This window comes from Vombatus ursinus, unplaced genomic scaffold (assembly GCF_900497805.2).
Source record: "Vombatus ursinus unplaced genomic scaffold, bare-nosed wombat genome assembly UNPS02010219.1, whole genome shotgun sequence".
NCBI classification, from domain to species: Eukaryota; Metazoa; Chordata; class Mammalia; order Diprotodontia; family Vombatidae; genus Vombatus; species Vombatus ursinus.
In genome coordinates, this window is record NW_020949997.1 from 2,946,466 (window position 1) to 2,971,258 (window position 24,793).

Below are 24,793 nucleotides of genomic sequence, written 5' to 3' on the forward strand. Positions count from 1 at the left end.
CATCCAAACAAATTACCTAGCAGCCCTCAGCATCCATCAAATACTATCTTAAGCATAGGCCAAGTGGGCAGTCATAAGTGATCAGATGAAGAACTGGCCAGCTGAGCTCCCTCCCAAAGTGTCTTGGAATTTGGAATTCTGGGTCTTAGTCAGACTCTGCCATTAACCAGTTGTGTGACATTGGACAAGTAACTAGACATCTCTGGATCTCAGTTTTTTTCATTTGTAAAATGAAGGGATTCAACTAGATGATCTCTGGAGCCCCTTGCAACTCTCATATTCTATGAAATTTAGAGCATCTCGGATCTATCATATATCATTTTGATCCAGTACCCTTTTGCATCCTTCAGCATTTACATTTTAATTTGTTTTCATTGGAGGCTTTATATGGGGACATGGACAAGAATGGAACAGGGTACAAAGGCAAGGATGAATTAAAATCTTCATCCACAGTGGGCTCCTGATTGGAACTGTGGGACAAGATTCCATTCATTTTTATTCATTTATTCAACAAAATGCCTACAAGTGAATGTGCAGAACATTACATACTGCTACAAAGTTAAGTAAGATATGATCCTTGCCCCAAAGAATCTACAATATGAACCTGATAAGGCATATAAACAAGCAGGTATCTCTTCAAAGAGGCATTTCCTTTAATGGGCCCCTGATCTGATAACTGTGGGTGTGCCCACCAAAGCCGAAGAGCTTAAGGGAAGTACAAAGGTGAGGGAGAGAGCATTCTCAGCTAGAGGGTCAGGGAGGATTCGTAGAGAAAGTGGCATCTGAACCTCACTTTTAATGGTATAATTTCAACACAATCTTTTTTTTTTTTAGGCAATTGGGGTTAAGTGACTTGCCCAGGGTCACACAGCTAGGAAGTGTCAAGTGTTTGGTCTGCGGCTGCATTTGAACTCAGGTCCTCCCTAACTTCAGGGCTCTATCCACTGCACTACCTAGCTGCCCCTCAACACAATCTTATGCGCTGCTATAACACTGGCATATCTACAAAGCAGACTACCAGACTCCAGCACTGAAGGTTACGTGACCATGATTTAGACCACTAACTGAAAAGCAAGTTCTAAATAGAAAAGTGTAGACAGTATGGCCAGAAAAAGAGGTAAGAGGGGCATCTAGCCTGGACCTAATGTTCAGAGAGAACCACAAATTTACTTAGTAGAGAACTATTCCAGTTCAGCATCAAGCTTAAAATATATCAACTATGATGCTACATGAAACCTGGATTTTCCCTGAATAATTAGTGCTTTTAGAAGCACTCAGAAGGCGGCTAAAAAAAAAACAAAAACCCACAGGATACAGATCTGGAAAAAAAAAAAGAAAGAAAGAAAGAAAACCTTAACGATATCTAGCCCAACCCTCTCATTTACAGAGGAGGCAACAGAAGTCCAGAAACATTATAAAAGTAATTTGTTCAAGATCTCAGAGGGAGCAAGTAACAGACCCGGGATTTGAATTCAGGTCCTCTCATAACAAACTTCATTCTCTTTCCACTTTGCCATGTTGTTTTATTGTTAATTTTTTAAAATTAAACTACGTCCTATTTTTTTCAGTGTCCTGCTTTCATGTATCTCTACTTTTTATAACAACTAGGGACTTCAAAAACTGAAGGGGCCTATCCACATTTGGACCTCTGAGAGACCCTGATTATAAAAGCTAAAATCCAGTTTTCTCATGAATGTCCTTACTCTAAACCAAACAGTTAGTCCTTAAAAATGATGCTAAATTTTCTAATTTCTAGTGAAATTCAATAAAATATTATCACAGATGCCTGGGTTCATATATTACTCCTGGAAATTCCTGCTCTTTAGTCCATAAATCTATTGTGCCTTACCCCTAAATTATAGCTGCTATTGGATCTTGCTTATCTAACACCTTATCTTTCTCCAGAAAATAATAATCCTTTCTTATAGAACATATTAAAAGACAGCCTCACAGTAGCATATGTACATAATCCTCAGAAATAAAGATCATTCTCTCTCTCTCTCTCTCTCTCTCTCTGTCTCTCTGTCTCTCTCTCTCTCTCTGTCTCTCTGTCTCTCTCTCTCTCCCTCCCTCTCTTCCCTCCTTCCCTCTCTCGCTCAAGTTACCTGCAATGGTGCACCTCAAACCTTTTTATTTTTTTTTACATTCAGAAAACTGCCAGTTGGGTAAAGTTTCTGCCCCCTAAATTACGCTGTTTCCCAGCAACCTGCATTCTGTTACCAGGGAGAAGGCTGGGAGAGCGCAGGCTACGTTACCGGCCCGCCCGCCGCAGTTCAGAGCGGGGACTGCTTTGTGCAGTGCAGCTCTGGACCGGTGCCCACTGCGGAGTGTGCGCCGCATGCTAAGCAGCCCGCGGCCACCTCGGAGCCGCAGCGGGAGCCGGAGGAGTGTCTGCGGAGGGCTAACTGGGGAATGACGTCGCTCTGTAAGAATTGGTGCTGAAGACGCCCTAAGGAAGGGCAGGTTTGCGGCTGTGCAGGATTTTTTCAGGCACTGGGTTTGACAGCTGGCTACTCAGATCTGCAAACTAAAACACTCTAATTCTTTATGTGTGCTAACTATGGGATATGAGTGTTTCTGACTTTTAGTCCCTTCTTTTTTCTCTCCAGCTGGCAAACCAAAAATTCTCATAAAGCACTCTATTTTTATGATCTTTCTCTAAGTAGCATCTGTTAAAATTATAAAGGGTACAATTGGCCAAAGAATAATATTTTAGACACGTCTAGGTTTTGTACTTTCATGCCTTATGCATTTCATTCCTTATACATTTTATAGGCCACTGAATTATGAATTTCTGTACAAAACTGCAGTATATTCGGCCCAAGGAAAGGATAAGTTACTTCAGAACACCACAGATGCAAAAATTGAAAAAGGGAAAATATTCTTTAAAATTTACAGGGGAAAATTCATTCCTGGTAATTATCATTGTCTCACTATGTTGCAACATTCAGGGTCCGTTACACATGGGTGCTTTGAGGATGTCTATTCAATGTTCCAAGATTTTTGTCTTCATTTTTTTTAAATGTAATGAACATTTGTATGATATGCAGTGAAAAGAGGGGCTTCAGCCTTGAAGCAAATTGTCACTCTACATTCCTCTTTGACTAGCACTAGGTTTTAGATGTATTGTAATGCAAATTTTATACACTTGTTCAACAAGCTTGTGATCAGAATTGTACCTACCAGCCGAGAAATATCGTTAATTCCCCTTTCTGAAATGTTATTTTTTAAACTTTAACTCTACAGAAAATATAAGGGAAACAATATCTGTCTTCATGTAGAACCTGGAAGTGTTCAGTAAATGTATTTATTAGAAAAAAAAATCTTGATTTTTCAATCATTTTTAATAATACTATTAGACCCGTAATTACCAGCATTTGGGGGAGCAACATCTCATCACGGGAATAGCAGAAATTATAGGCTCTCAGAGTGAAAAATCCTTTGTTTTACAGATAAGAAAACTGAAACCCAGAGAGATTAAATGAGGTAGCACAGGCCTGGAGTCATGTAGACCTTAGTTCAAATCTCACCTTGGACACTTACTAGAGTATGACCCTGGGCAAACACATGACCTCTGTTATGTGATTTATGTTATGATCACATTGCCTCAGTTTCTTCAACTGTAAAAATGGGAACAATAGTAGCACCTATCTCCCAGGGTGGTTATGAGGATCAAATGCCTGGCATATAATAAGCACTATATAAATACTAGCTATTATTATTCACAGTGATTAGTAGAAAAGGTATACTGGATTCCAGAGATAACCTGGCTATGCCACTAGCTTCCCTGTTTGATTCTTCAATACGCTTTCTTTCTTAAAGTGCTTACAATTTTTTAATTAAAGGACTAGGAGAATTTTTTCATACCTATTAACATAATTTAAAATATTCTAGAAGGCAGCAAAACCATAGTAGGGAATCATTGAGATGGTCAAATGTTGGGAGTATATGGAAATCAAAGGAATTAGCAAAGACTCTCAAACTGAAAGTTAAATATTCAGATTGTTGATGGTATTAACACATTAACCATAACTGTGGTTTAAGCAGCCTGTGCAATACTTTAACCTGAAAGGTCCTTAAAAACGAACCCTGAAGACATACTAGGAGGTCTTAGTAGGAGTCCAGCAGTAATAACACCCTACTTATCCATGCATTCATTCATCCAACAAGCATTCATGTAGGTCCAATTTAGTGACAGGCCCTAGGCTAAGAAATTCAGTTTCTACTAATTCAACAAAGGATTTTTACACATGGCTATCAAAAAGTTAAGCCTCACTGATAATCATATTGCTTGCCCTCCCAGAGAGTAGAAGGAGAGATAGGAGGGAGAGGGAGAATCTGGAATTCAAAAGTTAAAAAGAAAAGAATGTTTAAAATAAATATTTTTTTCAAAGAAAGTTAAGCCTCCAGGATATTTCATTATTATATAATAATCACTTCTATAAAACTCGCTAAAATTTCAGTAGTTTAACCTACCTGCTGAAGGTCAATTCCTAAAATTGTTGCTGGTCTACTCAGCCTTTTGGGAGGGTAATTATTCATGATACCTCAGTTCTGCCTAAGCAAGGCAGCATCCTCTTTTTCTCTATCATTGGTAAATACAACCCAAATAGCCTCTGCATTGCAGGAAAGCTGGTCATTTGTCTTGCAAGTACTAAAATATAAGGGAACATTTTAAAATTTGCTTGGAAGAACCAAATTTCTAGCTACCTGCCTTTACACATAGATTTTTACTACTATTTCTATTCACTCATAGTCACTCATGTAATTGTCATTTTCATATTCGCTTCTTATAAAATTGTCAAAAACCAGTATTATCAAAACCACTGCCACTAGAAGCCTAGAATTCTGCAGTTTATTAGGTGGAAAACAGCAAAGTTAGAAAGCTGAACAACAAAAGGGCCTCCTGAGAGCAGCTGAGAGACTGAAACTAGATTTTCTTAACTCCTGGAAGTGTTCACAAAGTCAGAATGGGAGGTGAGAACCCAGGTTCCCTAATCCTTATCTCTCTTTCAAACTATTTATATAAAGAGAATGACAATAACCAATCACCTTAAGAATACAGGGAAATAGACAAGCTGGCAAGGGCACCACCAACAAGTGGGGAATGTGTTCAAAATTGAATTAATCACCAATCTCCCCACCCCCTATATCTGTCCCTCCTAACTTTCCCATTTCTTTTGATGGCACCATCCCCTTTCAAGTTATGGACTGTATCACCTCTTGCCTAACTTGGGAACTCACAATAAATCTCCTGCCACTGACTTCCCTGGCTTCCTTCAACTCAGCTGAAGTCCCATCATGTGCAAGAAGCCTTTCCTAGTCCTCCTTAACTTCAGTGCATTCCTTCTGAAATCATCTCCAATTGACCCTGCATATATTATGTTGATACATAGCTGTGTACATACTGTCTTCCCCAATAGCCTTCCAGCTCTTTAAGAGCAAGGACTGTTTTTTACCTTTCTTTGTGTTCCCAGTGCTTAACATATAGTAGGTACTTAATAATGCTTGTTCACATTGACTCTCCTCTCCTCTCCTCTCTTCTCCTGTCTTCTCTTCTCCTTCACACCTAGAGGTACCTAGGTATTGCAATGGATAGAGTATGCTAGGCCTGAAGTCAGGAAGACTTGAGTTCAACCAGCCTCAAGCACTTAGTAGCTGTTGTGACACTGAGCTATTCATTTAATTTCTGCCTCAGGTTCCTCAAATGTAAAACATAGATAATAACTGCACCTTCTCACAGATTTGTTGTGAGGATCAAATGAGATATTTGTAAAGCACTTAGGTGCTTTACATAGTAGGTGCTTAATAAATGCCTATTCCTCCTGTACCAAAATTTATCTAAAGCAAAAATCTGATCATATAACTTTCTTACTCAAAAATTTCCCAGTTCTCAAATGCCTACTCAATAAAACAGAAATTCCTTCACCTATCATAATAGGCAAGAACTTTCATACTTTGACTCTAACTTTCATTTTCATCCTTATTACTCATCATTCCCCTTCTGCACTCTAAACTGCAGTCAAACTGAACCATTCATTGTTCCCCAATTTCACTTGTGCCCTCCTTTCCCTGGACATTTGCACAGGCTTCAGCTTCTGCACAGAACAGACATATTCCCCCAACATCTTAGTATCCTAAGCCCTCCCTGCAGCAAGGAAATCCTTTTACTCCTCTCTTATTGACATTTTTTTTAAATCCTTTTACTCTTTCCTAGTTCTCTTCTTGTCCCTCATAAATCTCAATGGCTGAGCCAGTAGATTAGTTTTAATTTGCAAAGGCTATTCAAGACCTTCTCTTCTTTCTTCAAAACTCCCTAAATTTAGGGAGTGGGAAGGTAGTGATGAATTGAATATGCTGAATTTAAGATGGGTTATCTTCTAAAGGAGAGGGTGAGCAGACAATTGGAAATACAGGACTGGATCACTAGAGTGAGGTTAGGTTTGGAGACATAGATTTGGGAGTCCTTTGCATGAAAATTATAAATGAGTGGATAATAGGAGTGGAAAAGATTACCTAAAGAGAGATTACAGAGAGATGAAGAAAAGTCCAGTGACAGAAAGATGCTTAAGTTCTCTGTTTTGTCCCTGATTAATCTCAATGTCTGGGCCAGCATCCTAGTTTTTCATTCACAACTAGGCTTTCTAGAACATCTCTTTTCAAACTTCTCAGAGTACACCTTCCTCTCCTCCACTCAGTTAAGTTTCTCGCCAAATTTGAGAACTTTCTCAGGGAGCTCCCTCTTCTCTCCCCTCATATCACTTGTACCTTTGATCCCATTTTCTCCAGCAGATTGCCCACTATAGTCAGCAGGGATGGAAGGATCAAGTCAGAGTTTTTTCAGGATGTGGGAAGATGAGTGTGTTTGCAGGAAGTAGGGAAGGAGGGTAGAAAGGGAAAGGTGGAAAATAAGTGATAGAGTGGGGATGGTGGGGGCATTCTGTTGGTGGAAATGGACTGAAATGGGATTGCTTGTGTAAGTAGAGGTGTTGGCCTTGGTACAGAATAAGGCTATCCCATCAAATGAGAAAAAAGAGAAGGAGGAGAAAGTGACAGAAGATGCCTGAGTGATAAGAGATAAGAAAGAAGGAAGAAAAAATGGCCTTAATTTTTTCTGTAAAGTAAGAGGCCAAGTTCTCAGCTGAGAAAGTGGAGGAGTGAGAGCCATGGGAAGTTTGAGGATAGTTGAAAAGATCTGGCAGAGCCACTATGGAGACTGGAATAAGTTGATAAGGCAGGTATAGAAGGACTGCCTAACAGCAGTGAGAGCCCAGTTGAGGTTGTATAACATAAATCTGTGGTGAACTCAGTCAGAACAGTTGCATGATTTTCTCTACCTTCATTCAGAAAACACATGTGTAGAAGCCAAGGAAGCAAATGGTGGGAGTGATCTAAAACTGAGGCTTGGCAAGGTGTGATTGGCAAAATGATTAAGGGGCTAGGCATTCACGAGAGAAGGATAGTGTGGAGTTGAATTGATTCACCAAGGGGTCAAAATGATAAGAAGAGGAAAGAGTGGCTAGTACAGAAGAGAGAGTTCTGTTGAGAACTGGTAGAGAACTGAGGGGTCAAGGGACAAGAGGTCATGGTGTGGATGAAAAGTAAAGTGTTGTGAGAAGGCAGAGAGAGGGGTGAAAAACCAATAGATTAAGGTCAGATAAGGAATTGTTGAACATCGAGGTGGTACATCTGTGGCTGATGGCAAGATCAAAGATATGTACATCTTTGTGTGAGGCTGAGCCAGGGTGAAGGAATAGCTTATGGGAAATGAGTAGGTTGTGGAATTGAGTGGTTAGGGTGTTTGAGAGAGAGTCAATATGTATGTTGAAACCCCTTAGTATGAGGGCAGGAGTTGGAAAGGAGAGAAAAATTGAGAGCCATGTACCAAACTCATTGTGGAAAGAAGGGGAATGACCCTAGGGTCAACAGAAAACAACTATCAGGATTTTGACTGAGTGGTAGAAATGAATAGCATGAACCTCAAAGGAGAAGAGGTTACTAAGTGATGACGTTAGAGAGAAACTGGAAGTAGCAATGGGGAACAAAGAGTATTCCAATTCCCCTGTAAATTGATGAGAATGAGTGAAGGTGCAGCCAGAACTGGAAAGAATGGTCAGGGAATCTGTGCCATCAGAAAGAAGTCAGGTTTCAGTAAGAACTAGTAGATGGAAGCATTGGGAGAGGAAAAGACTTAGGATGAAGAGAAGCTTGTTGCCTATGGAACAGGAATTCCACAGAGGACAGTTGAAAAGGTGGATGGTGTGTGGTTGAAGCTTTGTGGTGGGAGGGTCAAGGAGGATGGGAATGAGGATCAGGTGGTGGGAGTTGGGGAATGGGATTTGGATGATGAACTACATGGGTTCAGAATCACTGGGATATAAAGGATATGACCAGGTGTGAGAATGTTCATCATTGAGTGAAGCATACCACTTCTCTTCCCAATCAGGCGTTAAATATATAATATACTTTTTTAAAAAGCAAATTATACCTAATAAAGATTTGAGGTTTCATGTACAATCCTCTTCTTCTGTTTTACTTTGTATGTGGAAATGCCCATTTTAATTAGTGTTAAATTCAGAATTAGTTTTTAATTTTAAGTCATGAATTACAAAAGCACCAGGACTTAAGGCAAAGGTCTTCTCTGGTGTCCCAGGAAATAGACCACAAGTTAAGTGAGAATGAAGTTCCAGAGCTCGATACTTCATAAAAATAGTAACCTCTTTTCTTCTGCCTTTTCTTTACAAAGAACAGCAAAAAAGTTGGAAACAAATAACAGGAAGAAAATATAAGTAACACTGAGTAAAATAGGGACGATTACCCAATTTTCTTATCTTTTTATCCCCTGACAGGTTGATATTTGCTTCCCTTTTTAACAACTCTAAATGATGCCATTATTTTCAAATTATGCAGATAAATAATAGAACTATTTGAATAGGAAGTCAACTTGATGTGTCCTGATTTTCCCCATGTAGATTATGATATATTACCCTTATTTGTGCCTAGAGTATCATTTGTTTCCCTCTGAGCACTTCTTCTAAACAAATAGTTTTCATTTATTCATTCATTCAACAAACACTAACCAGTACTTTGTGCAAAGAAACATGGTAAGCAATAGGAGATATATAAAGATTAAAAAGTAGCTGTCCCTGCCCTCAAGGAGCTTACAGTCTAGGAGGGCAAATAAGAAATGTACAGAACTATCAATGAAACAATACAGAAACACCAAGTTGTTCTACAATTTAGAATATAGCAATACAGAAATAGCAATTGAAACAATATAGAACACATAGCTTTGTATCTCTGCCAGTACTTAAGCATAGTGCATTTGCACAATGTGGATAACTAAAAGATACTTGTTGAATGTTGTTGACTGAATAAAAATAGGCACAAAGTGCTATCAGAGCATAAGGGATGAGGGAGGTGGTAACGTTGTGCAATAAGCATTTATATAACAACTACTACGTGCCAGGTACTGCACTGAGCACCTTTTAGAAATATTATTTCATTTGATCTTCATAACAACCTTGCAAGGTAGACGCTATTATTATCTTCATTTTACAGTTGAGGAAACTGAGGCAAGCAGAGGTTAAGTGGCTTGTTTAGGGTCACAAAGCTGGTATGTGAGGCCAAATCTGAACACAGGTCTTCCTAGCTCCAAGTCCAGTGCTTTATCCACTGCATTTTAAAGAAAGATAACCCCAACCCCTAAAGGTTAGTTCAGGGAACCTGAGGGAAAGATATAGCCTTCTTCACTCTGGAAAAGTAAGATTGAAGCAATCACTATTTAATAATTTTTTAGAATACTGTTATAATGGCAAAAGAATCAATGCATTCTAGGACCCTTAGCACAGATGTCAATAAGATTTATGTTACTGACTTTAAAACAACCGAGTTACGTTATTGGGTCAAATTATTTTCTAGGACAGTAAAGAAGTAGTAAGGAGAGAAAAACACAAAAATAATATGCTGGAATATGAAGATTAAGAGTTTTCTTTATCTCCCTGCCTCCCTGTCCTTTTCTATATTTTTTAAACTATTCTAGTAGCAGAACACCACTCCATACAAATAGTCTATATTGAATAAAAACATAACATACTGGTAAAATGCCTATGTAAACTCTATTCTTTTAACTAAAGTTTGGGTTAATTAAGATTGCACAGCTTTTACAATAATAGTTCACATTTACACAAGGACAGGGATAAGAACCGCGGTTTCATTGGTATAGGGAGTTCTCAGATGAGCAAACTCCCTCTAATGATACAGGTCAGCACCTTCTCTGCAACTTACGGTCTTAGAAAGTTGTCTAGAGCCCTGGGAAGTTGAGGGATTTGTTGAAGGCCATGCAGTCAATATGTGTCAGAAGCAGGCCTTAAGTCCAGGCCTTTCTGGCCTGAGTGCCAGCTCTCTGTCCATCCACCATACCTTCTATCCCATGGATACATGACCTTTTAAAGTTTACCCACAACAGTTGTATTTACTTGCAGCAACCCTTAAGCTTACATGATAGATGAGTATTGATATTGCAGTTTTACAGATGGGTAAACTGAAGTTCAGTGAGCTCAAATCATTTGTCCAAGGTCACCCAGTTAGTAAGCATCAGAATCAGGACTCAAACTCAAGTCTTATGAGAATAAGGTTGATGCTCTTTCCACCATATGACATTCATTGCTAGAATGTCTTACTAGAATAAAGTACAAGATAAAAAATAGGAATCAAATCTGACATACTTCCTGAGCTTAAACAAACAGCATCCTTAAAACTGAAATATTACAGAAGGAAGGGAAGGAGTCTCCCTCCCACCCTCAACTGATGTGGTCAGCAGGGCTCAGAAAGTAATCACAAACACTCTAAAGTAGATGGTAAGGAGTTCTCCCACAACCCCACTACAATATGTGAGTAAGTCTCTAAGCAACTTGTAATGCTCTATAAAGGGCCTTGGCCACTGGAAGAAAGTAACTAACACCACCCAGGAAACATAACTAAGAGAATCAGTCATGCTCCTTGGGCCTTATGTAAATGGCAACACTTTTTCCATTCTCTCCTATCCATGTCATAGGAGCTACTGCAGCAGGGGGAGAAAATGCATCTATACAGGAGCAGAGGTTCATGCACCATGGACAGACAAAAGCAAACAGTCACCCATGGTAGAGGGCAGCTTCAAGGTGCATGACCCTCATGGCAGAGAGGAATACTACCTATCAAATCAAAAAGAAGCCAACCTTGGGAACCCAACTTGAGTGTCGTTCCCACTCAACGGGATCGCTCAAGGGAAGTTGTGTGAGGACTCCACACAGACAGAAAGGACTTCCAGACCAGGAGTTGTGAGTAACCCTTTGCCAAATGTACAGCATACACCCACAGATGCTGGAGGTATTTGTGGCACAATATACCACAAGTCTAAAGAGGAATGTTTATATCAACTATTTTTAACCATACCACCTTAGAAAAAGACTTTTCTAAAGGCTAATTAAATCAACTGGCTAACTGTTAATGTTACGCACACTATTGTGGGCTCATGAGCAGTATATTGTGTTAGGAGTGGCCACCAACAGGTTTCACCAGTAGAACCTGAGGTACCAGACATCCTCAGGGCACTCCATGTGAGGGAAAGTTGAGGGAACAACCCAGAAGAGGTATTAAAGTTAATGTTACTTTATGTTAATTTTTGCAAATGTCAATGTTAAGATCTATCACTGAAGTTTTCTGGCAGCCTCCTAAGAAAAGAATGTAGTATATCCCAGGGGCCAAAGTTCTAGCCCCAGCTCTGCTAACAAGCTATGTAACTAATTTGGGCAAGTTATTTCACGTTTCTGGGTCTTATCTACAAAATCAATGAGCTGGACTAGCTCTACTTTCCTTTCCAGCTCTATGGTGCTAAGGTCAGTGCACGAATTGTGAGATTTTACAAATGTACCTCCAATTATATGTCAGTATGATGATGATAATGAGTCACCATAAGAAAGGTATGTGCTTCAAACCTTTTTTTTTTTAACCAATAGTAGGGATGGATTTGTCCATTCACAAAGTATCCCTTAATTTCCTTTGTTAGTAACAAAAAGAAACAAAATTTCCTTCAGTGTCTATAGTGTATTCTTTGAATATCCTCAAGAATAGTAACTTTATCCTTAAAAGGGAGATTTCATTTTGCAAAACAGCCTAAAGTCATTGAGAGCCAAGTCTAGCGATTAAGTTGGTTGATAAAGCTAAGAAATATCATTAAAAATAAGATATGCTATAAAGAAATGAAATTTATTTTCCTGAGTGTAACATTAACTGGACCCAAAAGACAATTCCCAAAAGGTGGCAAAAGTGTTCTAATCAATGGCAACATCACTGCAATTAAGCAGTCTTCCAAGGTGATTCCTTTAAAGACAACATTCATTTTAATTATTGGTATATTTGTTTAAAAGTTAGTCTTTTTACTATCCCAGGCAATACTGTGAGAGTCTTCGGGACCTAAAGTTTAGGAAACGAGGAAGAGGATTAAAAAGTTTTCATTAAACAACTAGGAGAGACCACTGATATATCAATCCTTGACATCTTCTCCTACCTATACTCTCCCTTAGTCATACCATATCTGGAATATTATGTTAGGTAAAATAGCAGATAGAGTGGTAGGTCTAGAATCAGGAAGGCCAGAGGTCAGGTCTTGCCTGAGAAACATCCTAGCTGTATGACCCTGAGCAAGTCACTTAACCTCTGCCTGCCTCTCTTTTCTCATCTGTAAAATAAGAATAATAATAGTAACTATCTGCCAGGGTTTCTGTGAAGATAAAATAAGAAAAATTTTTACAAAGCACTTTGCAAACTTTAAAGCCCTACATAAATGTTAGTATTATTATTATGTTCAATTCAGGGTGCCACATTTTAGGAATGAGATGAAAGAAAAGCCAAAGAGACAGAGTTTCTGGGTAATTAATAATCACTTTTTAAATTATGGCTAGCAGATAATCAATAAATTGAGGTAAGTGGTTCCCTCAGAAACCAAAGACCTGGAGGTCAACCTAATATTTAAATACCTTTGGAAAAGTGGTTGTCTCTGACAGGTGGAAGTCTACTCTGATTGGTTAACAATTAATGAGAGAATGAATATTATAATAAGAGGTGGGCTTTTTTTCTAATGAGGGGCTAGTAGACTTGACTACAATCACTTCAACACTTTTACACAAAGAGATTCATCCCCACCAAGATGATTCTGCCTCCAGAAATCTATACAAAAGGATTTATTCTCTACCCAGTACTAGCAGAGTAGAACAGGCCAGAATTCACCTAGATTAGATTCTCTTTACCTTTTAATAAGAAATAAACTCTCCCAGTTGGGTGAAGTCCTGCTCAAGATCGAGGAAAATGTCCCATTGTCAGCCCTATCCTTCACAAGGACTGGGCTTTGAATGAGGAAATAGAATGCAAAAAAAAAACTCTAGATCCCTCCCCATATTAATAATTGGTTATTAATAATCATTTCTCTCATGGTAGGGTGGACAGTGTTGAAAGGAGAGCCACCAGGATGGGCCTGGAGAAGAGCCTAGAGATCATGACATAAGAGGAATCAAAGATAATTAATTTTCGGAAAAGACTCAGGGTAGATAAGATAGCTGTTAAGTATTTGGAAAGCTGTCTCAAAGAAAAGACATGCTCTACTTAGTCACACGAAGAAAGAACTAACAGCAGTGGACTGAAATGGCAAACACATATATTTAATCTCGATAGAAGGAAAAACTTCCTAGCAATAAGAACTAACTAGAAGTAGAGTGGGCTGGCTGCCTCTGGTCCCCCCTTATTTGTAGTCTTAAAGCAAAGGCTAGATGGACCACTTTTCAGATATCTTGAAGTGGGGTTTCTCTTTCAGATACATGTTGGCCTCAATGACCACTAAGGTCCTTTCCAACTCTGAAGTTCTATCATCCCTCTGCTATAAAAAATTTCCTTTGGCAAAAATACGTTCCATTAGCCAATTAAATTTCTTGAAATAGCAAGAACAACAGATACTACTGAAGACAATAACAGGCACAAGCATCTAAAGTTCTATTCTCTCTGTGGGTATGCCAATTTTCAATGAAACCAGCCTCATACTCATCATCAATTTCACAGAAGTGGTGGCAATGGGAATATAAATGATATGTTCATTTAAGAGCTGCTATACTAATAAAAACTTAAATTTGTACCACACTTTAAGTCAAATGGGTTAAACTCTCAAAGATTACCTTCCCCATTTTTGAAGTGGGGAAAATAATATTTACACCATAAATTTCACAGTTTTGTTAAGAGGAAAACACTTGCCTAGGAAGTGTGTGTAGTGGGATTTGAAACCAGGTGACTCTAGGACTAATACTCCTCACACCACACTGCCTTTCCATTTGCTATTAACTTGTTGAACTCTTTGATTTTCTTCTAAGTTATTAAATACGGCTCTTGGTTTTTTGCCCACAAAAAATCCATGGAACACATTTTAGCTTTTAACACATTAGACACATGTGACCTAATGGTTGAGCTCCCAGACTATAGGGTAGCTATTACTGTTTTTCACAAATTTTTTTTAAAAAGCCCAACTCTACATATCCAAGCACACACACATATTCACCCATTCATTCAACAAACATTTAGTAGAATGCACTGTGTGAAGCACAGAAAAAAAGGTAAAAATAAAGACTAATTGCCTGATGACCCCTGCTATCAAGAAGCTTATAGTCCAGTAAGTACAAGATATACACATGAATGAATTACAAATTACTTTTAATTGGAATCAACTTTATTATTCTGTAAATGTGTTGTTTTGTTTTTGTGAATTACAAATTATAATATAATATGAAGGTTGAACTCAATGACCTCTCACATCCCTTTCAACTCTAAATCTATGATTCTATTATCTGAACCCTACAAAATAACCAGTATATGTTTAAAAGAATTGAAAAACGTTAAGTTTAGATTAGGGAAAGATCATTTTTATCTTCATGACAACATCTGATACTTCTGTGGAAAGCATTTTCTTCACATAATTCTCTAAGTTAAAGTAGGAGCGGTATAATTATTATCCCTGTTGGAAGAGGGCTTGCCAAAGGTCCTATAACTACCAAATAGCAGAGGCAGAATTCCAATCTAGGGCTACTTCATTCCAAGCCTAATGTTATTTCCACTGTACCACCCTCTGCCTTGCTATAAAAAGAAGTTGGTATTTGAGCTGACTCTTGAAATATTGGTATGAGATGGGGGTGGAGGAGTACAATAAGAGGAAGATACACTTTCAGACTGGTTGAAAACTGGAAGGTATAAGAAGGCTCCACTTATAAAAGGCACAATGAAACACAAAATGTATGGAGGTCAACTGGATATTTTATGGACATTTGGATCTTGTGCTTAGTTCTGGCAATGCTTTAGACTTTAAAAGAAAACCAACACAAAAACTGATTGCAATTTTCTTAAATTGTAAGTAGATAATATGATCAAAGAACAATGGATAACTGAGTGTTTAGTGTTATAATCAAATACAACTTACAACAAAGTTAGCCTAACACATTGAATGACAGGCGTAATTATTATGTTAGAAGAAAACCAGAACAAATGGCAAAAAAAAAGTCTCTACTCGTCACTGTACTGAGAATTACTTTTATACCAACAAGCTTTGTAATTTTCTTCTTCTTAAAATCTTATTTGTTTAGTATCTATAACCAGAATTAATATTAAAAATATTCTCAAATCCTATGTGCAGTTTCAGTCTTATTACTCTCACTATAACGCTATCAGTAACTTTTGGCCCATCAAGGTTGGGCCAAATGTAGCTAATAACTAACACATCAGATAAAAAAAGAAAATTCCCAGCTTCTGACAGGCTGAGATCCCTGTACCTTTGCTTCTCTTCCCACCTAATATCTAAGGCTTCCTGTGATCCTTCCCCTCTCACTAGAGTAAATCTGTTCCTCCACCAGCAATCGAGGACAGCTAGCTCAGGATCTTCTGAAACGTCACTTGACACTTAGAATAAGATTTTGTGTGTGTGTGTGTGTGTGTGTGTATGTGTATGTGTATATGTGTGTATACATACACACATACATATATATTCATTGAAATTCACTCAGCCTTAATCATGAATGACTGGTATTGACAGGAAAATTAACTCTAATATTGTTACACATCAAATGTAATATTCCCTCCTCTGTCAAAAGGCCCTCCTGACAGTGAGAAAAGCCCCCTTTCCTCTACACAGTCCTAGCAATATCCTTGCATTTCTGCTCTTGAGACTCAATTGGGGGGGAGGTGCATGGTGGAGAGGGGGCCTCCAGCCTGGAATCTTTTTATCCTGTGAACAAAACTAGCTTAGGCTAGCCACAGCTACTAAATGTCTTGCCTCTTTCATTAAGATTTATGGCAAGTTAGATCATGAAGGGTAAAACAACCAGAATGAAATGGGTTTTCTTGCTCAGATTGCAAAGGTCAGCTGGGGCTTCATGACCAGGCCTTGCTCCTCACATGACCCACCCCCCTTCTTCCTCCTGAAAGTATAAAAACCTTTCCATAAGTCTTCTTGGTGGATATCCATCTACTCAGATATATGTGTGACCCAAGCTCAAGAAGCTCTTTTTCTTGAGTAACAACACCTTTTTCCTCCATTTCTGGGTTTGATTTTATTTCAGGACTAACAGTGTCAAAGCCTAGTTTTGTATTCATCAGAATTTTGCCCGTGTCTAGTCATATTTACCTTTTCTGTTCATAAATAAAAAGTAACTATGCTCATGAGAGAAATTATTATTTCTCTCTCATATTAATAGCCAATTTTTAAAATTGCAGAGACCCAGCTTTTTTTCCTTGTTCTATTTCCTTGTTCAATCTCTCAAAGACAGGGCTGATGGACGATAGGATTAACATTCACCTCATTCTGAGTATTGCTACTTTACCCAACTAGATCAGACTTCTAATCAAAGGTGAAACTATTTTCTGCTCAGGCTTGGGCAGGGGATAAATTCTTTTAACAGATGGCCAAGGCTAGGGATAACTTCAGAAGTAAATGACCTGGGGCAGCTGGGTTACACAGTGGATGGAGCACCAGCCCTGGAGTCAGGAAGACCTGAGTTCAAATCCAGCCTCAGATACTTGACACTTAACTAGATGTGTGACCTGAGCAAGTCATTTAACCCCATTGCCTAGCAAAAAACAAACCAAAAAAAAAAAAAGGAAGTAAATGACCTAATCAAAGTTCAGGTCCAGCCCCTCATTGTAATATTCATTCTCTCATTAATTATTAGTCAGTCAGTTGATTGCCACCCTCAGAACACCCTTCTTCCAATGGACACATAAACCATGACTGTGTCTGGTCTAAGAGAGAGAAGGTCAAATGACCAGCTTTTGTTAAAATGCTGGTATTATTAATAAACTGATTAAATTACCCAGAAATTATGTCTCTTGAACCTTTTCAAATGCCACACTCTGAGGTATTTTATTCTGAGGAAGCAGGGCAGTGGAAAGAGTGATGGACCTGAAGTTGGAAAGACCTAGATTTAAAATCTACCTCAGATACTTACAAGCCACATGAGTGAACAAACTACTTAAACTCTCTGAACTAATTCCCTCATCCTCAAAATGGGTATAATACTAGTATCTATCTCACAGGGTAATTGTGAGAAACAAATGACAAAATGTATTTAAAGTGCCATATAAATGTGAGCTATTATGATTAGTATGCAGCCTGAAGGCTTGCAGTTTAAACAATCCAATTCATGATACCAGCTATTAAAAGTATGAGATGTACATCATTGGTGGCTACGCCTTTCAGCAGCGTATGCTACTGGCTAATCATTTCTCTTTGCAGGGTGGATGGAGGATGTGCTGTATCAATTTATATCAGGACTACCACAGAATTAGGTTGAGGGTCTATCCAATTCTTCACCCCGGTTGTATTTTTCCTAGGCTTAGTTAAACCTTAAATTCTTTGAAGTAAGAAAATATATTTAGTCTAGTTTTCCTTTGTCCTTCAGAAGACACCACACTGAAGAAGTTTGCATACTAATTGGTGATAGAGTAAATAAACATGTGCCAAGTAAAATAACAGGTTTGCTCCTTTTGGTATTCACTGGTGTAGGTAGGGTACTCCTGGTGAGGAATTCCTTTCCCCCAGTGCAGATAAGCAACTGCTCCACAATCTATAATCTTAAAGAGATGCTAGGAGAAATAACAGAAAAATATTTAAATAACAGTTCAAGGCAACAATAGAAAAGATGCCCAAGGCAATACACAATCATATGGCAAAGCAGTCACAAAAATAATCGCTGGAGTTCAGAGGAAGGAGTTATCACCTCTGGCTAGGGAAGTGAGTAAGGTACTCATGAAATGTTCAAGAAGAAAGCAGGATATAAGCTGGGTTTTGAAGCACTATGTAAATGGTTTGTTTGTGTATGTGGAAAAGATGGAAGAGGGCATTCCATGAGGATGAAACAGAAGAAGCAAAAATGAAGAGATTAAATAGTGTAAGATGTGTTCAAGAGACAGTGAGAAAATAGAGTAAAGGGTCCTTGTTGGGAGGAATAAGAAATAAGGCAGGAAAGGCAGACTGGGACCTGAGTGGAGGGGGCCCAGAACACTAAGGTAAAATCTAGTCATTATCTTGCAGGCAATGAGGAATCACTAAAGGTTGTTTTGGCTTTTTTTTTTTAACCTTAATATTCACATGATTAAAGGAGTGTTTTAGGAAGATAACAAAATTAAGAGAGTGACATGATCCAAGAGGAATGGACAGGGATGGAGAGGCAGCACTGATATCAACTATGTGTCCTGGAAGCTAGAAATTAATCAGAAAGAGAAATATTCAGAAGTGGAGAACTATTTCCTACTGTTGTGTGTGTGTGTGTGTGTGTGTGTGTGTATCAGTCAAAATAAAAGAAATGTCAACAATATTCACATAAATGTGAAAGAAATTTGTCTCAAGATATCCTATCTATACTAATGATACCACTGTAAAAATGAATATTTATGAAATGTAAAATGACTCAGATTAACTTATTACAATTCCCTCCTCTAAAATTAGATTTCAAAATCATGTCAAAATGTAGATTTTGATTACAAAAGCAATTTGTGACAAAAAAACAAGAAAGTAAGATGAAACGTATTTGAAATAGCTAAGAGAAAGAATGATATGATAAAGAATGGGAAAATAGACAACTTGCTAGAGAATTAAGAACAATAAAAAAAGAATAATGTTTAAAGTTGAACAATATTTTGCATATAATAGGTGTTAAATGTTTGGTAAAGGTTGAACATTGTCAACTTGGATGAACTTAGCTAAAGAAATCAATCAAAATGCATTTATTAAGTGTCTATGATGTACCAGGCACTGTTCTAGGCATTAAGGCTACAAAATGCAAAGGAAACAGTCTTTCCTCGAAGAGAGCTCACATTCTATTCAGTAGAGATATACATATCCACTGTACATATATATATACATATACAAATACATATGTTGATCATAAAAAGAATAAATATAAAGAGAATAACTATACATACAAAGCAGTTAAGTTCAAAAAAGGAAGAACAGGAGGGGAAAAGGAAGAAAAAAGACTAAAATTAGACAAAAGTAGTGTAAGAATATAAAGGCAAGAAAGTGGCTATTGCAAGGGAGCCAAGAAAAAATGCAAAATAGCCTTGATTGATGTCAACAGAACATAAGTACCTGATCAATTGAATAGTAATGTTTCCCAAATACAAAGAAAAAGCCACATAAAAGAGTCAACATGGAGAATTTCCATTAGCTGAAACCTTATTTGAGAAAAAAAGAACAAGTTACACAATCTGTGATAAATGAGTTTGGTTTTTTTTTAATGAAAAATAAATTCCAGGTGTTTTGAGAATGCTATAGGCCATTACCTTAAGCTTTTTTAACCCCTTCATTTACCTGAATGAGTGTGAATCCTCCTCTTCCCTCTATCTCAAAGTGTTAAAGCACCTCTACATAACCAAGAATGGGAACAGGATTAAACTGCCTTCACAAAGGGGACCAAGTGAATCACTGTAATAGCAGAACAATAAGGACAGAAAAGTGGAAAGGACCAGAAGTTCAAATATTCATACTAGGGCCAACAGATGTCCAAAGACTTTTACATAGAGCGATTCAATCCATTCCTAGCAATATGCAGTTACTTTCTATGGACATTGTCAGATCTGGCCCATTATAAATAGCCTGAAGAGAAATGGGAGATCAATACTAAATTAGTTTGAAAGTTTGGGTTTCTTACCTAGAGGGGCTGAAGAACAGGACTTTGTTACTGTCAGTGGTTTATTGAATGGCAGAAGTTTTCCTTCAATCAATAAACCCATAAGCATATATTACATGTCTATGTGCCAGGCTCGGGACTGAAAAAAGTATGAGGCTAAAATGGAGGCTACCATTAGTGTCATAAAAAGTATAAGGTATTTATACATTTATACATCATGACTTAATAGACAAAACAAATTTTGTCAATCCAACCAATTGAGCATTATTCTATGCCAGATACTATGCCAGGCTCTAGAGAAAGGTAAAATAGTCCCTGCTATGGAGGAGCTCACATTCTAAAGATCAGACAATATTTTTCTATATAAATATCTACATATACATACATACATACATATATATATATATATACCACACACACACATATATATATACACACAGAGACAGATATACATACTATATATGTATATAGAAAACACGTGTAAGATATGTGTGCCTGTGCACACACACGGAGTATCTAACTGTAAAGGTACAGGTTGTGGGTGACATAGTTAGATATCTCTGGACACTGGCCAATTCCTATTCTAAACTATTGTTTCTACCTTGAAAGAAGCAGAAGGACCTTTTTTGGGTACTTGTTCCTTCCCTCAGCTATGTCCAAGAAGGGTATCAGTCTAGATTTATAACTATCTCTTCCTCCTCTCAGATACTGCTGGTCCTGGAGTATGATTTTTAGGGGTTCAGAAGAAAAGCTATTTCCCTGGTTGCTCTTAAAATGAAGGGTAGCCCTTTAACTTAAACTCACCAGTTTAACTCTTTTCTACCAAACAAAGATTACACAAAAGACCCTCACAAATAATGAGTAGCAAGTAAACTTGTTCATCTAAGCCAGGAATGCACAACATGCAGCTTGCCAAAGGATTTCAGGCAGCCCTCGAAAAATGTAGAGGATGGGGGGGTGGAGCCAAGACGGCGGAGGGAAAGCAGTGACTTGCTACAGCTCTCCCCCAAACCCATCCAAATACCTATAAAAAATGGCTCTAAACAAATTCTAAAGCAGCAGAACCCACAAAAAAACAGAGTAAAACAAATTTCCAGCCCAAGACAACCTGCATGGCTGATCGGAAAGGTGTATGGCACTGGGCTGGGAGAGGAGCACAGTTCAGCCTGGGCGCAGCAGGCCTCAGAGGACTGAATCGTGGGCAGCTGTGGTGGTTTCCAGACTTCTCAACCCACGAATGCCAAAGACAACTTAGAAGGTCAGTGGGAAAAGTCTGTGACTGTGGTGAGAGAAGAAGCTAGGTTTCAGCCGCAAGTCCAGAGCGTGCCCTCGGGGCAGCGGCTGCATCCTGAGCTTCCAGCCCACAGACTGAGGGGGAATCGAGTGCCTGATCAGAGGGGGATTGCAAAGATCTCTTTGCCAGGGCTGAGGCAGAGATCTCTTGCTTTGCCCGTGCTTGGATCTGAGTCACAGTTCTGAGGGGCGGTCCTGGGGTGAGGAGGAGCGCTGGTGTGGTGGAGTTTGTTGTGGTGGTGGAGAGGAAACACCTCGCCCCTTATCATAGCACCTTGGAAGAACTGACACTTTCCAGATCCCTAGAAGTTTCTCTGAAAACAGCTGTACAAACCCCCGAAGCTTGGAACAGTACATTCTCCACATTGGAAACAGACTCTTACCTTAACAAAGAGTTTAAAACTCAAGTAACTGGTTGGGATCATGAGCAAGCAGCGCAAAAAGAGTCAGACTATATTATCTTACTTTGGTGACAAAGAAGATCAAAACATACAACCAGAAGAAGAAAACAAAGTCAAAGCTCCTACATTCAAAACTTCCAAGAAAAATATGAATCAGTCCCAGGCCTTGGAAGAGCTCAAAAGTGATTTTGAGAAGCAAGTAAGAGAAGGAGAGGAAAAACTGGGAAGAGAAATGAGAGTGATGCAAGAAAATCATGAAAAATGTAGAGGATGTAAAAGAAGGTAAAGACGTAAGGAGAGCTCTATCCCTGCCCTCTTATCCAGCCTTGCACTAGTCCCTGTTGTGCCCGTCATGTAACTTGGCAGATGGATTGCCACTGAGCACTCTCTCCTATTTGTCATGTGATCCTCGGCAACCAACCATCATCAGTCTGTCTCTAGTTAATTTTATGTGGAAGTGAGTTGCTAAAAACCTATCTTCCCCACAGAAAGTTTAGCCTATTTTAATTTTGGCCCCTACCTACTGCCAAGTTGTGCAGGTCTGACCTAAGCAAACAGCAAACAGAAACCAGAAAAGTTCTACACATTACAATATACCAAAAAACACACAAAATGAATGAACTCTTTAGCTGAGAGCGAGATGAGATCTCAGCTTTAGATCAAAGACAGGACCCAATATGACCTAAAAGAAAGTCTTCAAAGTCTTTAGTGAGGCAAAGCGTAAAACAGGGACATTTTGAGGAGCCCTCTTCTACATATCTGCCATTCCCAAAGTCCTTCTGAGTATATCTTTTCTCAAACAATCTCGCAAAGTTCTACCTCTTACACAGGAATAAGGCGTTGTCTCAGCATTCTTTCACCAATTAGGTGTCATTTCTCCCAAGCTTGACTGGTAGCCGAGTTACTTATACAAAATAGATAACAAGGAAAAGTTGGACAGGAATAGACAATCCAAGGTGGCTGAGAGCATTGTGAAAGTAAATAGCTAAGGCAAGCAAGAACCAGAGCAAAAGGTAAGCAATACGTGTGTTAGGAATTTTTTTTTAACAGAGAGGAATGTTTACAATCAATTTTTCTGAGTAATGAATAATATATCCTATAGGCTTCACAATACTTCTACATTATCACCCTGCCTATTCCAAAACAAATCAGAATTTTCATATGAAATCAAGACAAGTTAGCAAACAGTAATTCCAAGATTAGACATTTGGATGGCCTATTCCATCCTCAAAAATTTTAATGTAAGATATTATGATACATTTTGGGGGAGAAAATCATTTGCTTTAATATATGGGCACACCCTAGGATTCATGCCTCTAATGCATGTGTAATCCCAGGGTACTTAACACACTTGAAAACATATTTGTATGCAGTAGAGAAACAATAAATGTAAAATACACAAAAATCAATCTGAAAGTGATAAATCTTAGATATCTAGTGAATTCTTTAATTAGGTCAGTGTTAAAGTTGAAGTTTTGGCTTGCTTGTATGTACTTTCAGAAAGTTCTTTATGCTTTCAAGTAAACGGTTAGAGGATTGAGAAGTGTTTTTTCTTTCTGGTGGGGAACTTCGGGTTGAGTGAGGTATGACTGACCATTTATTTTTAACACAAGCGCTAGGCTAGTAAATCCACCATAGATTTGTCGCAGATGTAGCATGCTTGGCTTTTAGCAATGCATTTGACAAAAGTCTTTGCACCCTATGATTATAGACAAGATAAAGAGATGTGGTTGGATTGTGAATGTCCAGGATGGAGCTTACAATCTAATAGGGGAGACAACAAACAGCTAAATATATACAGGATAAAAAGGAGATAATTAACAGAGGGAAAGCACTGGAATTGAGGAGTTAGGGAGGGCTTCCAGTAGAAGGTGGGATTTTAGTTGGGGCTCAAAGAAAGGCAGGAGACGGAGACAAGGAGGGAGAGTATTCCAGGAATGGAGGACAGAGACAATAGCTGTAAAGAGCTTTGCAAACCTTAAAGTGATAAAAATGCTACTATTAGTTGTTATTATTATTATTATCATTATCATTATTATTATTATTACATGCCTGAAATGCTTTAGGCTCCTAGGAGAAAAAGAAATATTAGGAAATGTCCGACAAAAAAGAAGCCGCTGAAATATCACTAGGCCTTTAGCACAAAGAGCACCCCCCCATCTATATTTTGTCTCATTTCCACATTCCTCCCCGCCCCCATCGCCTGTTGTAGTTCCCTTCTGCGCCTGCGCAGTATACCACGTTACGTGCCCGGGATGTAGCCGGGCGCTGCTTTTTCCTCCAGGAGGGGATTAGCTGGAGGGAGGGCAGCAGCGCGCGTGCGCGGCAGTGCGCGCGTCACATTCCTAGTCCCTACCTGCTACTTTGAGCGGCTCTCTGCGGCCGGGTAAGGAGTCCTCGCGCCTGATGACTTTTGAGACTGAGTCTCCCATCATGCCAGTAGTCAAGCGAGGCCAGAAACCGTGGAGCAGTCTCCCAGAGTTTGCGATCCGAGACAGCATAGACAGGGTCGGGGGTCGAGGGTCGAGAGTCGAGAGTCGAGGGGTGGGCGGGGCGAGCGGGCCGGGCGGGGCTGGGGAAGGGGCGGGGTGCAGCCCCGGGCAGGCGCGAGACTGTGCGCGTGCAGCCCGGGCTGGATGCTCTGCAAAGTCTAAGCGAGGGAGTTCTTTTGCCTTAAAGCGGAGTTGTGTAAACTATTTCACAAGGGTGGTGTGCTGGATCTTCCGAGGGGAGGAGCTGATGCTGCATCCAGGGTTTTTTCTTTGGGTTGGGCTTTGTGGACGGGTTTAGGATTCTTGTGTCTTAAGCTATTTAAGGACAGAGGTCACAGGCGGTGAACATTTGTACTGAATAGTTGACCACGTCTGGCTTGCCCTAGAAAAGACAGTACTGGACTAGCTGTTA

General features: G+C 39.0%; 1 protein-coding gene across 1 annotated transcript in view; it reads right to left on the bottom strand.

The window, feature by feature from the left end:
- The window catches only part of MSRA (methionine sulfoxide reductase A), a 544,359-nt gene extending 519,917 nt beyond the window's left edge, over window positions 1–24,442 (bottom strand). Inside the window, exon 1 of the mRNA XM_027853894.1 lies at window positions 24,246–24,442. Within this exon, the coding sequence (XP_027709695.1) occupies window positions 24,246–24,390 (145 nt within the window). The 5' untranslated portion in view covers window positions 24,391–24,442. The remainder of the gene's footprint in view (window positions 1–24,245) is intronic.
- Window positions 24,443–24,793: the final 351 nt, after the last annotated feature.